This window comes from Glycine max, chromosome 16, assembly GCF_000004515.6.
Source record: "Glycine max cultivar Williams 82 chromosome 16, Glycine_max_v4.0, whole genome shotgun sequence".
Taxonomy (NCBI): domain Eukaryota; kingdom Viridiplantae; phylum Streptophyta; class Magnoliopsida; order Fabales; family Fabaceae; genus Glycine; species Glycine max.
The window spans coordinates 6,888,812-6,902,474 of NC_038252.2; the positions used below are offsets into that span (position 1 = coordinate 6,888,812).

General features: G+C 28.0%; 1 protein-coding gene and 1 long non-coding RNA gene across 6 annotated transcripts; both read left to right on the forward strand.

Annotated features, from left to right (window-relative positions):
- Positions 1 to 2,312: 2,312 nt before the first annotated feature.
- LOC100809404 (protein LURP-one-related 10) lies at positions 2,313 to 13,427 on the forward strand. Of its 5 annotated transcripts, XM_041010254.1 has the most exons (5): positions 2,314 to 2,551; positions 2,801 to 3,034; positions 3,582 to 3,884; positions 3,999 to 4,029; positions 13,072 to 13,427. In XM_041010254.1, the coding sequence occupies exons 1-5, from the start codon at positions 2,342 to 2,344 to the stop codon at positions 13,236 to 13,238; spliced, it is 945 nt and encodes a 314-aa protein (XP_040866188.1). In that variant the 5' UTR covers positions 2,314 to 2,341; the 3' UTR covers positions 13,239 to 13,427. The 5 variants fall into 5 exon arrangements, with proteins under 5 accessions (XP_025982017.2, XP_040866186.1, XP_040866187.1 ...); XM_026126232.2 differs by having other exon boundaries at positions 2,313 to 2,551; positions 3,582 to 4,052; positions 13,065 to 13,427; XM_041010252.1 differs by having other exon boundaries at positions 2,313 to 2,551; positions 3,582 to 4,029.
- Positions 7,876 to 9,705, forward strand: LOC106796340 (uncharacterized). Its single transcript, XR_001385293.2, has 3 exons — positions 7,876 to 8,188; positions 8,830 to 8,959; positions 9,482 to 9,705. It is a non-coding gene; the product is annotated as an uncharacterized lncRNA (long non-coding RNA).
- Positions 13,428 to 13,663: the final 236 nt, after the last annotated feature.

Genomic DNA, 13,663 nt, shown 5'->3' on the forward strand with positions numbered 1-13,663 from the left:
TTTTCTTATTTTGGTTCCTAAACTCATGTTGTTATTATTACCTAAGTCCTCGTACTAGGGGTCAAAATGAAAAAAAAAGAAGATGTTAGGTTAAGAGACTTATTTGGTGAGATACAAATTTAGGAAATGAATTGGCTATTTACTCTTTTGTTTTTATAAAGTTGATTTCTAATTAAAATAAGTTTAAATCACTTTTCAGGATTTAGTGAGCCAGAGCTCCCAGCCTACCATTGTCAAACCTTTGTCCTAACAGAGACAAGATCACATCTTCTTTGACCAATTCCATCCTACGGAGGCGTTGCTCGTTTGTTTGTTATTTGTTAATAAACTTTTTTATGGCCCTTCAACTTACACATTGTAGAAAATAATATTATAAAATGTAACAATTTTATTATATATAACCCATTGATGGCCCTTCATCTTTATCCAATAGCTTATCTCTAACTTTGAACATTAACATTGCAATCGCGCTTCTATTTTTATTTTTTTTAATTTTGAAATTTGTAAAAAAATCTTTCATTCTCTTTTAATTTTGTTCCTTCTAAATGCTACCTTTTAATTACTTTTCAAATTTATCCAACGAATTAAGATAAACATATTTTTTAAATTGAATAACTATTGTAATTTTTGTTGTTGAAAACAATTGTTTTTTATTACTCCAGTTATGGGAGCCAATTTTAAACCACTATTTAATATTCATGAGGGTAAAAGTATCAATCTACAATTAATGATTTGTTTCAAGTGGCCTTAATCCGACAGTATTTGGATGACTTGTTTTTTTTAGTATAGGTTCATGGACATTTAATTATGGTGATGATGATAGTACCATGATGTACTCGATCGTTTACTATTTAAAACAGTAAGTTGATCTAGTCTCTACTTGATGATAACAAAACCTTTAAACAATGTATTCTTAATTGAAAATAATAAAGTCCTCATCATTGCCAGCTGATGCATAAGCTATCCATAAAAATTAGGTTTAATTGTATAATTTTTTTAATTTTTGATGAATTTTATTTTTAACTTTTTAATTTGACATATTTTACCTCTAATTTTTAAGAAGCTTGTGAAATTTATCCTTCCCATTTATCTATTAAAAAGCATAATAATTGATGGTAAAATTTGTCAAAGTTCAAGAGTAAAATTCGTAAAGAATAATAAGTCAGGGATAAAAAGTACAATTATATTAATAGTTAAATGATGGGAGTAAAATTCACAAGATTCTTAAAATTTGGGATAAAATATATCAAATTAAAAAAATTAAGGTAAAATTCACCAAAAATTTAAGAAATTAAGGATAAAAAATACAATTACGCCTAAAAATTATCATTTTGTCTACCACAATGTTTTTTTTTATTTCAGCTTAATTTAAGAAATTAAGGATAAAAAATACAATTACGCTTCAAAGATATTTACAATCTTTCTAGTTAACGTTTTACAAAGAGTACTGTGTTTAATTCATGGTGGGAATAATGAAAATTGATTTTGATTTGATTTAAACACGATTTTATCAAAATATAAATGCTTGGTTATTGTTAGCTAAAGTTATTTTGCTTTAAAAGAAGTGATAAAAAGTAACTTTTATGTTGAGTTAAAGAAGCAATCTCGCTTTCAAGATAAAAGCATACAAACCCTTGTCGATTTAAAATAAAATTTAATATTTTTTTCTTTTTTATTTTGGTCAAATAATTTTTAAAATTTATTTATCTGTTCCACAATTAGCCTATGAAACCGTTTTGTCTACGCATAATTAGACTTCTAATAAACCCAAACATCTTTTCAAAGACCAAATCTGTAAAAGTAAGAAAAAAAAATCAATTATTTCCTTAGATAAAAATTGAGAACAACTTGGCTAGTTTAATCAAATTTCATTTCCCCACATTTTGACAAAGTCATAAGCTAGCTTGCTAAACGAACTACGACTTTTCTCACTGTGTACGTTTTCCATGCAAAGTTGATGGTCAACTAGGCAGTTTTGCCATTGACAATAACATTAACATAGCTACTTGGGTAAGTGGACGTATTTATAAAGGATGGTCAATTGAGCAATTAATTAACATATGTACCAAACATATGTCTAAGATGCTTATGTCTTTAACCAAGTACTAGTAGTTTAGAATTTAAATTTTAATTAATTATTAGGTATAAAATAAATTATATTAAAAGAAAAATACCTATTTTACATGTGTTCAAGATTTCTAAAGAAAATTTATTTTTATTTTCAATGAAAACAATTTTATAATTATAAAAAATAAAACATACGTGAACACACAATGTGTGTACATAACATATGCTCTATAAATTAGCCTTTACTCCAAAAGACTATCTCATACCACAACACATGTTTCCAATGGCAAATAAGTTCTCAGTTATCAGCCCTTCCTATTGTGTTCCTAACTCTCTTAACCTACAAATTAACACAGAGAAAGGTGTTACTTACGACGTAAAGGGTAACCGTGTATTTTACATAGAAGATACTTTGTTCACATTTCACGGTCGTCGCGTGTTATGTGATGATAAAGGAAGCCCCATCGTCACTCTATACAAGAAGGTTTGTTACTGATGGAGGAGGCATCTTATACTCATTTTTTTTTGAATTTTTTTTCTATTAATTAAATTAACTAAATTGGTATTATATATTCTTAATTTTTGTTTTTTATCAGCAAATATTAATTATTAATTTTATTAGTTTTTTTTAGTAAAAAAAATTTGAATCTATAACCTCTCTTTTTCCTTCTTCCTTTATCTATCAAATCAACCTTATAATTATTTGGTATTCTTAATTTTTGTTTATATGTAGAATGTGACATTGCACGGGCAATGCAAAGTTTTCAGGGGTAATAGCAATGGTCCCTCTGAGTTGCTCTTTTCGGTGAAGAGATCGTCAATAATCCCGAGTGGGAAGATGATTAGATTAGATGTCTTCCTTGAAAACAAGAGAAAAGGAAGCATGTGTGATTTTAGAGTCATCGTTCGTGGAAGTAAAAATTCATGCACTATTTATGCCGGTGAATCTCCAACTATTGTTGCCAAGGTGTGTATTGCATGTGTTCTGGGCATGTTTTTATATACACATTAATTTAATTACCTATCTAGTATGGGTTTGGATAATTGCTGATATAAAGTGATGTGTAATTTATATTTAAATATTTTTATGATAAAATTAAGTTAAGAGTAAAATTTAGTATAATTTTTTTATCCTAGTTAGAATTGCTTAACTCAGGATCAATTTTAGATCCAAAATCGATTATGAATCTTTTTTAACATAAAATCAAACATATAATTTTTGTTCTAAAATCAATTATGAACTTGAAAATAATTCTTTTTTTTTTTTTTGCTTTTAACTCATAATCAATTCTAACATGAAACAAAGCACACATACTTTTTTCTTGATAATTATCGGAAACCTTGAGCACACACAAAATGAACATTTCCCTTTTAATACGATTTATAACCTAAGGACAAATTATAATTCGAACCCTAAACCACTTTTATTGTGCCAAACTCTTATTGATCCAAACACATAATTAATACAACTGAATGGATATAATGACTACATTTTATCGCCCTCTTTCATGTAGATGGAGAATAATGGAGGCTTCAAAGTCTTGGTCTATCCCAACGTGGACTACGCATTCATAGTGACACTACTTATGATTATTGATGACATCAAAGATTATGATGTGTTGGTAAATGCGACGGTGAGTAGTGTCCTAACTGTGGCGACGGGGGGTATCTTACCTATTCTGACATTGTTTGAGGGAGAAAATTTAGAAGAAGAAACCTTAGATGGAGAAAACTTAGAAGAAGAATACTTACAAGAAGGAGAAAACAACTCAGGTGGAGAAAACTTAGATGGAGAAAACAACCCAGAAGGAGAAAATTTAGAAGAAGAAACCTTAGATGGAGAAAACTTAGAAGAAGAATACTTACAAGAAGGAGAAAACAACTCAGGTGCAGAAAACTTAGATGGAGAAAACAATCCAAAAGGAGAAAATTTAGATGGAGAAAACAACCCAGAAGGAGAAAATTTAAATGGAGAAAACTTAGAAGTAGAAAACAACTTCGAAGCTGAAACTTAGACGCAGCTTCGTAAGTGAGTGCTTGTGGTATTGTTCTCTAATTGGCATTAATGTTTATGTAGTTTCATGTCAATAATAATCTGCATAATAAAGGTTTTCATTAAATGTAAATGCAGATTAGTCAGCTGGTTAAATTCTTATTATGTCGTCGAAGTTTTATTGTTGTATATGAAACAAATTAAAATTAAATCTTGGGCATGATTTTGGTTAGAACAGGTTGTATCTTTTCATTTTAGTGCATGAATAAAATTGAGAAGATATTGTAAATAAAAAAAGATGTAATATTTTTCGTAGTTTTTTTATAAAAAAAATTGAGTAATGATATTGGAACACTATTATTTTGAATATTTATCAACACTTGTCATTTTTTTTATCTTTTTCTTTCTACCACGTCAAATCACTAATGCGTATAATATGAATGGACAAAAACAAATATATCTTACATAATATAGTATCGAAGATTAAGAGTCCGGATATCGAATGCACGTGACAAATTGTGTTCTTAAAATAATATATTTTATTTTGCAACTAAGTAATTGAGGAAAGAAATTAAATTAAGATGGATTGATGGTCAATTATCTAATGCAAGATCAAATCTAAACGAGTAAGATAGTATCGAGTAAGATAGTATGAAAGAGAAGATGATTTCAGGCATACCAATTCCACCAATACTAATTCTAACAAGATTCTTACGATTGTTAATTGTCGATTTTCTAAAGTCAATTATTAGTCATTGATTGTAGTCTAATAATGGTCAATTATTAGTCATTGATTGTGGTCAATTATTAATCAATTTCCTAATTAACCTACTAGAGGTTATCCAACCAGTTTGGCATGCAGTTTGATATAAAACACTTTTTTTCCTAATTCTACCAATTACATGTAAATGATTACTGTTAAGCAATCAATTATGTATTAGTACATCCGTTTCCACCAACCAATTTGGTCATGTAGTTTGGTATAAAACACTTTCTTCCTAATTCTACCATTAAATGCAAATGATTACTATTATGCAATCAATTATGTATTAGAACATCCATTTCCAAAATAGAAATTAAAAGTAAAGAAGATAATCAATTAACTAAATGACATCGAGAATTTCATTAAAATTAAGAAAGGAGTTCAAACTAGGTTACATCATAATAATCGAACTAGGAAGACTAGTCGCTCATTGTACACACTATTACAAAAAAAACTTTTTTAACGTGTCTTACTTGGCATCTTGCTTGCATGAGTAAGTACAAGTGTACAATCTGTTTTAAATTATGTGTGTATTGGTTTGTTCTAATGGATTGGTTTGTTCGAGAAATAGATCAAAACAACTAGAAAGATCATGCATCAAAGACAGAAAATGGTGGTGAGTCTAGGAGGATTTCTAGGTCTTTTATACAATGATGTCAATGTGACATGTGAGCATTTTCATGGGAGAAAGATAGAGAGAAAAAGAGAGAGGTAGGGGTGACATGGATGAAGTTACCATTACCAAACAATTTAATATCATTTTATTCCTCAAATTAGTCACTTTAGTTCTTGAAAAAAAAAGTGTTATGGTTACTATAAATTATAAAAAAACACCCCTAAAATCTTCATTTTTGACTCTTATTATGTAGATAATGAACAACATCTTATTTTACTAACAAAGTTTGTAGATGGCTAACAGTAGGGATTAACTTGGATAACATAATTCAATGTCAAAGATTTATTTTTCATGTATCTAATTTTAGGAACTAATATTTTTTTATTGGTAAGAATTGAGCATGGTATTAAAGAATTTACAATACTCACACATCTTACTCAACCAATTAAGTTAGACCCCTTAATATTTTAGGAACTATACCCCCACAATTTTAGAGACTAAAATGATGATTTGATCCTTTTTATTTTTTGTCGAAGATGAAGAAAAAAGGAAGAAAAAAAGATTCAGATTTTTTTTTAAATATCTTTATATCTATTCATAACTTTTAATCTTAAATAAGAATATGATGCGTTCTTTGTTAGTAAGAAGCAACAAAGGAATAAGAATAACAAAAAAGCACATGATAGGAAATGAGAGCAAGCTCTCCAAGTCAGAGAATATCCTCTAGACTCCAAATTTCATTCAAATCCCTCGTACCCCTTACAATGACCGCCTTCCTTACATATAACTGAATTCCCCTCTCCATTGATTTTCTCCTCTAACAAACTTATTCCCCCTCTCACAAAAGTCTACTGCTAAATAGACAAATTTTCCCTCTTGGGCCTGATGGCATATACTTTATCAAATCTACTCTTGGACTTAAGTATTTTGAGTTGCAAAATAATTTTATAGGATTTAAGTATTTTGAGTTGTAAAATAATTTTATATTTTATGAATACTGTGACTTATTAAATAAGTTATGAGATTATATTTTATTATGAATGAGTTACTTAAATTGCTTAAAGGTTTATGACTTATCTTTTTTTGTTTATCCGATAATACAATTTTTAAGTTTGAGGATTTTATTTTATGGGATTATATTTTATTGTGAGTATATGTATAATATTGATTTTAAAAAAATGTCCCTTACTAATTTTTAAGTTTGAGGATTTTTTTTTCAAAACTTAAAGATGTGTTAATTTTTTAAGGGTCCAATTCTATAACCAACCCAATCCAATCTTATATATAAAAGTTAGATTAGATTAGATTGAGTTGTAAAAAAAAAAGGTAAGCTCAATCTAACCCAACCCAATTAAATTTAATTAGATTAGGTTGAAAAGGAAATAAAACTTAACTCAATCCAGCTCCTAATCTAAAATATACATACTATGCCAACCTTCTTGGTATTGGATAGAAATTTCACTATTAATTAATAATGTTGTATTGTCTGCCATATTTTAGGTTCTATATTTGGTTTAAAGGTGGGAGGAAAATAATTTTAATGAAAGAGGGAGAAGAAAAGAGAGGTGATTACACATTTTGTTTGGTTTAGAGAAAAATAGAGATTTTAATAGAATGAGAGAAAATAATCATTTTCTTGTTTGGTTCATAACTAGAGAAGGAATTTTGAAAATTAATTTCCTTGCATGTTTATATAATTTTATTTTCCAAAACATAAGTAGAGATATTTTAGTTAATACTCATCAAATATGTTTTAAATGTTTTTATTTTTTTCTCCCAAAAATTAAACCATTATAAAATTTTATAAAAATATATCCCTACATCCCTCTTCCACCATTTTCTTTTAACCAAACACTATATATGTTAGAGTGAATTAATTAGAAAGAGAAAAAAAAAACAAAAAGAAAGAAAGTAATAAATATGATATATAATGTGACTAACAAGTTGATCCGGTCAAGGTAAAAACAACTCAAATTTATTAATATATTTTAAAATAATCTCATTTTGGTAATTAGTTTATAATTTCCCTTCTCATCTTTCTCTCTTTTTTTTCCTACTTTGAAAGTAATAAATGTAATACAAATTAAATAAACACATTCTATTTGGATAATTAAAAAAAGTACATATCTAAAATATACTATGCCAACCTTCATGGTAACCTATAAAAAGTGTTTGGATAAGATTATTTTTCCAAAATCAAATTCAGTTTCAGTCAAAACAAAAAATAATTATTTCTACTTTTTCATCATAATTTTGAGAACTTAAATTGATTCCAGTAGTTATCCAAACACACCAATATAGGGTGGATTCAAAATGAAAGAATAGAAGAAAATAAAAGATAGAAAAAGAATAGTGTAAATATGATAAATGATGTAACTAGTGAATTGATCCGGTCAATGGTAAAAAGCATCTAAATCTCATAATATATCACATTTTAGTCATTAGTTTCTTAGAGTGTCCTGTTTTGGTGAACCATTCCTTAGTAAAATTACTCTTACCTTAAAGGACTTGCATGTGTGTGTGTATATATATATATATATATATATATATTAACTTTTGCAAAACTTTTGAGTGTAAGAGGATTGTTCATTCATTTATTACTCTAGGTGAAACCTTATTTGAGTGTCGAAGTGCATTTTGCACCCATCCTTCAAAAGAAGAACCCGCTAAGCACACTAAAGCGAGATACATCAAAGTGAAAGATATAGCAAGGAGAAAGGCATCTGGGCACTTCAAGCATGAACATCAGGTATGAAAAAATTTTCTCTCCTACCAAACATCCTATAGTTAATGGATATTCTCTCCTCCCTAATCCCCTTTCTACATTATCTTCTCATTCATTTCCTTCTTTTGCTAATTTTCTTCCTACTAAATGCTACCTTTTAATTACTTTTCAAATTTATCCGATGAATTAAGATAAACATATTTTTTAAATTGAATAACAATTGTAATATTTGTGTGTGAAAACAATTGTAATTTTTTTATTATTCCAGTTATGGGAGCCAATTGTTAAACCACTATTTAATATTCATGAGGATAAAAATATCAAACAATTAATGATTTGTTTCAAGTGGCCTTAAACCGACAGTATGCCAGAGGACTTGTTTTCTTGAGTATAGGTTCATGGACATTTAATTATGGTGATGATGATACACTCGATTTTTCACTATTTAAAACTGTAAGTTGATCTATCCACTTGATGATAACGAAACCTTTAAACTATGTATTCTTAATTGAAAATAATAAAGTCTTCATCATTGCCAGCGGATGCACAAGCTACACATAAAAATTAGGCTTAATATATTTTAACTTTTTAATTTCTAATTTGATGTATTTTATCTTTAACTTTTAAAAAAAATTCTGAATTTTACTTTATAAATTACTGGTCAGTAAAATACAACGAAGGCCTTAGATCCATGTTGAAAGAATGGCAATCGGAGAGTGGAGGCATAATCTACTACTCCTACTTTGACACTTTTGCCTGCCATCAACGACCTTATTCAGACTCCAGCTTCTTATGGTACCATTTTATACGTACAATAACATATCCAAATATTATTTTCTTTCTTAATTCTTTTCATTTCTTTATTAAAATTAAGAAACTTTCCTTTCTCTTTTATTTTTTATTCTAATTCAAATAACTTTAAAATTTATTATCTTTCTTCTCTTTTATTTCTTTCCTCTACCAAAAGATGTTTATTAGTTTTGTTTTGAGTAAATGACCATTTTATTTTCTAAATTTGTATTTTGTTATGGTTTTAGTACTTAAAATCAAGAAAAATTCAAATAAGTTCACGAACATTTTTAGTGTTTCACTTAAATCTCTGAAAGTAACTTTTTTTCTTTTTCTTATTTTGGTTCCTAAACTCATGTTGTTATTATTACCTAAGTCCTCGTACTAGGGGTCAAAATGAAAAAAGAAAAGATGTTAGGTTAAGAGACTTATTTGGTGAGATACAAATTTAGGAAATGAATTGGCTATTTACTCTTTTGTTTTTATAAAGTTGATTTCTAATTAAAATAAGTTTAAATCACTTTTCAGGATTTAGTGAGCCAGAGCTCCCAGCCTGCCATTGTCAAACCTTTGTCCTAACAGAGACAAGATCACATCTTCTTTGACCAATTCCATCCTACGGAGGCGTTGCTCGTTTGTTTGTTATTTGTTAATAAACTTTTTTATGGCCCTTCAAGTTACACATTGTAGAAAATAATATTATAAAATGTAACAATTTTATTATATATAACCCATTGATGGCCCTTCATATTTATCCAATAGCTTATCTCTAACTTTGAACATTAACATTGCAATCGCGCTTCTGTTTTTATTTTTTTTAATTTTGAAATTTGTAAAAAAATCTTTCATTCTCTTTTCACTGCTAATTTTCTTCCTACTAAATGCTACCTTTTAATTACTTTTCAAATTTATCCAACGAATTAAGATAAACATATTTTTTAAATTGAATAACTATTGTAATTTTTGTTGTTGTTGAAAACAATTATTGTTTTTTATTACTCCAGTTATGGGAGCCAATTTTAAACCACTATTTAATATTCATGAGGATAAAAGTATCAATCTACAATTAATGATTTGTTTCAAGTGGCCTTAATCCGACAGTATTTGGAGGACTTGTTTTTTTTAGTATAGGTTCATGGACATTTAATTATGGTGATGATGATAGTACCATGATATACTCGATCGTTTACTATTTAAAACAGTAAGTTGATCTAGTCTCTACTTGATGATAACAAAACCTTTTAACAATGTATTCTTAATTGAAAATAATAAAGTCCTCATCATTGCCAGCTGATGCATAAGCTATCCATAAAAATTAGGTTTAATTGTATAATTTTTTTAATTTTTGATGAATTTTATTTTTAACTTTTTAATTTGACATATTTTACCTCTAATTTTTAAGAAGCTTGTGAAATTTATCCTTCCCATTTATCTATTAAAAAGCATAATAATTGATGGTAAAATTTGTCAAAAAAATAAATAGTTCAAGAGTAAAATTCGTAAAGAATAATAAGTCAGGGATAAAAAGTACAATTATATTAATAGTTAAATGATGGGAGTAAAATTCACAAGATTCTTAAAATTTGGGATAAAGTATATCAAATTAAAAAAATTAAGGTAAAATTCACCAAAAATTTAAGAAATTAAGGATAAAAAATACAATTACGCCTAAAAATTATCATTTTGTCTACCCCAATGTTTTTTTTATTTCAGCTTAATTTAAGAAATTAAGGATAAAAAATACAATTACGCTTCAAAGATATTTACAATCTTTCTAGTTAACGTTTTACAAAGAGTACTGTGTTTAATTCATGGTGGGAATAATGAAAATTGATTTTGATTTGATTTAAACACGATTTTATCAAAATATAAATGCTTGGTTATTGTTAGCTAAAGTTATTTTGCTTTATAAGAAGTGATAAAAAGTAACTTTTATGTTGAGTTAAAGAAGCAATCTCGCTTTCAAGATAAAAGCATACAAACCCTTGTCGATTTAAAATAAAATTTAATATTATTTTCTTATTTATTTTGGTCAAATAATTTTTAAAATTTATTTATCTGTTCCACAATTAGCCTATGAAACCGTTTTGTCTACGCATAATTAGACTTCTAATAAACCCAAACATATTTTCAAAGACCAAATCTGTAAAAGTAAGAAAAAAATCAATTATTTCCTTAGATAAAAATTGAGAACAACTTGGCTAGTTTAATCAAATTTCATTTCCCCACATTTTGACAAAGTCATAAGCTAGCTAGCTAAACGAACTACGACTTTTCTCACTGTGTACGTTTTCCATGCCAAGTCTTCGGAATCTTGGGCTCTGCAAGTTGATGGTCAACTAGGCAGTTTTGCCATTGGGTAAGTGGACCTATTTATAAAGGATGGTCAATTGAGCAATTAATTGATTAACATATGTACCTAACATATGTCTAAGATGCTTATGTCTTTAACCAAGTACTAGTAGTTTAGAATTTAAATTTTAATTAATTATTAGGTATAAAATAAATTATATTAAAAAAAAACCTATTTTACATGTGTTCAAGATTTCTAACGAAAATTTATTTTTATTTTCAATGAAAACAATTTTATAATTATAAAAAATAAAACATACGTGACCAAACACACAATGTGTGTACATAACATATGCTCTATAAATTAGCCTTTACTCCAAAAGACTATCTCATACCACAACACATGTTTCCAATGGCAAATAAGTTCTCAGTTATCAGCCCTTCCTATTGTGTTCCTAACTCTCTTAACCTACAAATTAACACAGAGAAAGGTGTTACTTACAACGTAAAGGGTAACCGTGTATTTTACATAAAAGATACTTTGTTCACATTTCACGGTCGTCGCGTGTTATGTGATGATAAAGGAAGTCCCATCGTCACTCTATACAAGAAGGTTTGTTACTGATCGAGGAGGCATCTTATACTCATTTTTTTTTGAATTTTTTTTCTATTAATTAAATTAACTAAATTGGTATTATATATTCTTAATTTTTGTTTTTTATCAGCAAATATTAATTATTAATTTTATTAGTTTTTTTTAGTAAAAAAAAAATTGAATCTATAACCTCTCTTTTTCCTTCTTCCTTTATCTATCAAATCAATCTTATAATTATTTGGTATTCTTAATTTTTGTTTATATGTAGAATGTGACATTGCACGGGCAATGCAAAGTTTTCAGGGGTAATAGCAATGGTCCCTCTGAGTTGCTCTTTTCGGTGAAGAGATCGTCAATAATCCCGAGTGGGAAGATGATTAGATTAGATGTCTTCCTTGAAAACAAGAGAAAAGGAAGCATGTGTGATTTTAGAGTCATCGTTCGTGGAAGTAAAAATTCATGCACTATTTATGCCGGTGAATCTCCAACTATTGTTGCCAAGGTGTGTATTGCATGTGTTCTGGGCATGTTTTTATATACACATTAGTTTAATTACCTATCTATTATGGGTTTGGATAATTGCTGATATAAAGTGATGTGTAATTTATATTTAAATATTTTTATGATAAAATTAAGTTAAGAGTAAAATTTAGTATAATTTTTTATTCTAGTTAGAATTGCTTAACTCAGAATCAATTTTAGATCCAAAATCGATTATGAATCTTTTTTAACATAAAATCAAACATATAATTTTTGTTCTAAAATCAATTATGAACTTGAAAATAATTTTTTTTTTTTGCTTTTAACTCATAATCAATTCTAACCTGAAACAAAGCACACATACTTTTTTCTTGATAATTATCGGAAACCTTGAGCACACACAAAATGAACATTTCCCCTTTTAATACGATTTATAACCTAAGGACAAATTATAATTCGAACCCTAAACCACTTTTATTGTGCCAAACTCTTATTGATCCAAACAAATAATTAATACAACTGAATGGATATAATGACTACATTTTATCGCCCTCTTTCATGTAGATGGAGAATAATGGAGGCTTCAAAGTCTTGGTCTATCCCAACGTGGACTACGCATTCATAGTGACACTACTTATGATTATTGATGACATCAAAGATTATGATGTGTTGGTAAATGCGACGGTGAGTGGTGTCCTAACTGTGGCGACGGGGGGTATCTTACCTATTCTGACATTGTTTGAGGGAGAAAATTTAGAAGAAGAAACCTTAGATGGAGAAAACTTAGAAGACGAATACTTACAAGAAGGAGAAAACAACTCAGGTGGAGAAAACTTAGATGGAGAAAACAACCCAGAAGGAGAAAATTTAGATGGAGAAAACTTAGAAGTAGAAAACAACTTCGAAGCTGAAACTTAGACGCAGCTTCGTAAGTGAGTGCTTGTGGTATTGTTCTCTAATTGGCATTAATGTTTATGTAGTTTCATGTCAATAATAATCTGCATAATAAAGGTTTTCATTAAATGTCAATGCAGATTAGCCAGCTGGTTAAATTCTTATTATGTCGTCGAAGTTTTATTGTTGTATATGAAACAAATTAAAATTAAATCTTGGGCACGATTTTGGTTAGAACAGGTTGTATCTTTTCATTTTAGTGCATGAATAAAATTGAGAAGATATTGTAAATAAAAAAAGATGTAATATTTTTCGTAGTTTTTTTATAAAAAAAATTGAGTAATGATATTGGAACACTATTATTTTGAATATTTATCAACACTTGTCATTTTTTTTATCTTTTTCTTTCTACCACGTCAAATCACTAATGCGTATAATATGAATGGACA

Excerpts from the sequence above, each read along its gene's own strand:
- LOC100809404 (XM_026126232.2), top strand. The coding sequence starts at position 2,342 with ATGTTTCCAATGGCAAATAAGTTCTCAGTTATCAGCCCTTCCTATTGT. Across the intron at positions 2,552-2,800 it reads TCGTCACTCTATACAAGAAG|AATGTGACATTGCACGGGCA; the intron begins GTTTGTTACTGA and ends GTTTATATGTAG. Across the intron at positions 4,053-13,064 it reads TAAATGGAGAAAACTTAGAA|GGAGAAAATTTAGAAGAAGA; the intron begins GTAGAAAACAAC and ends ACATTGTTTGAG.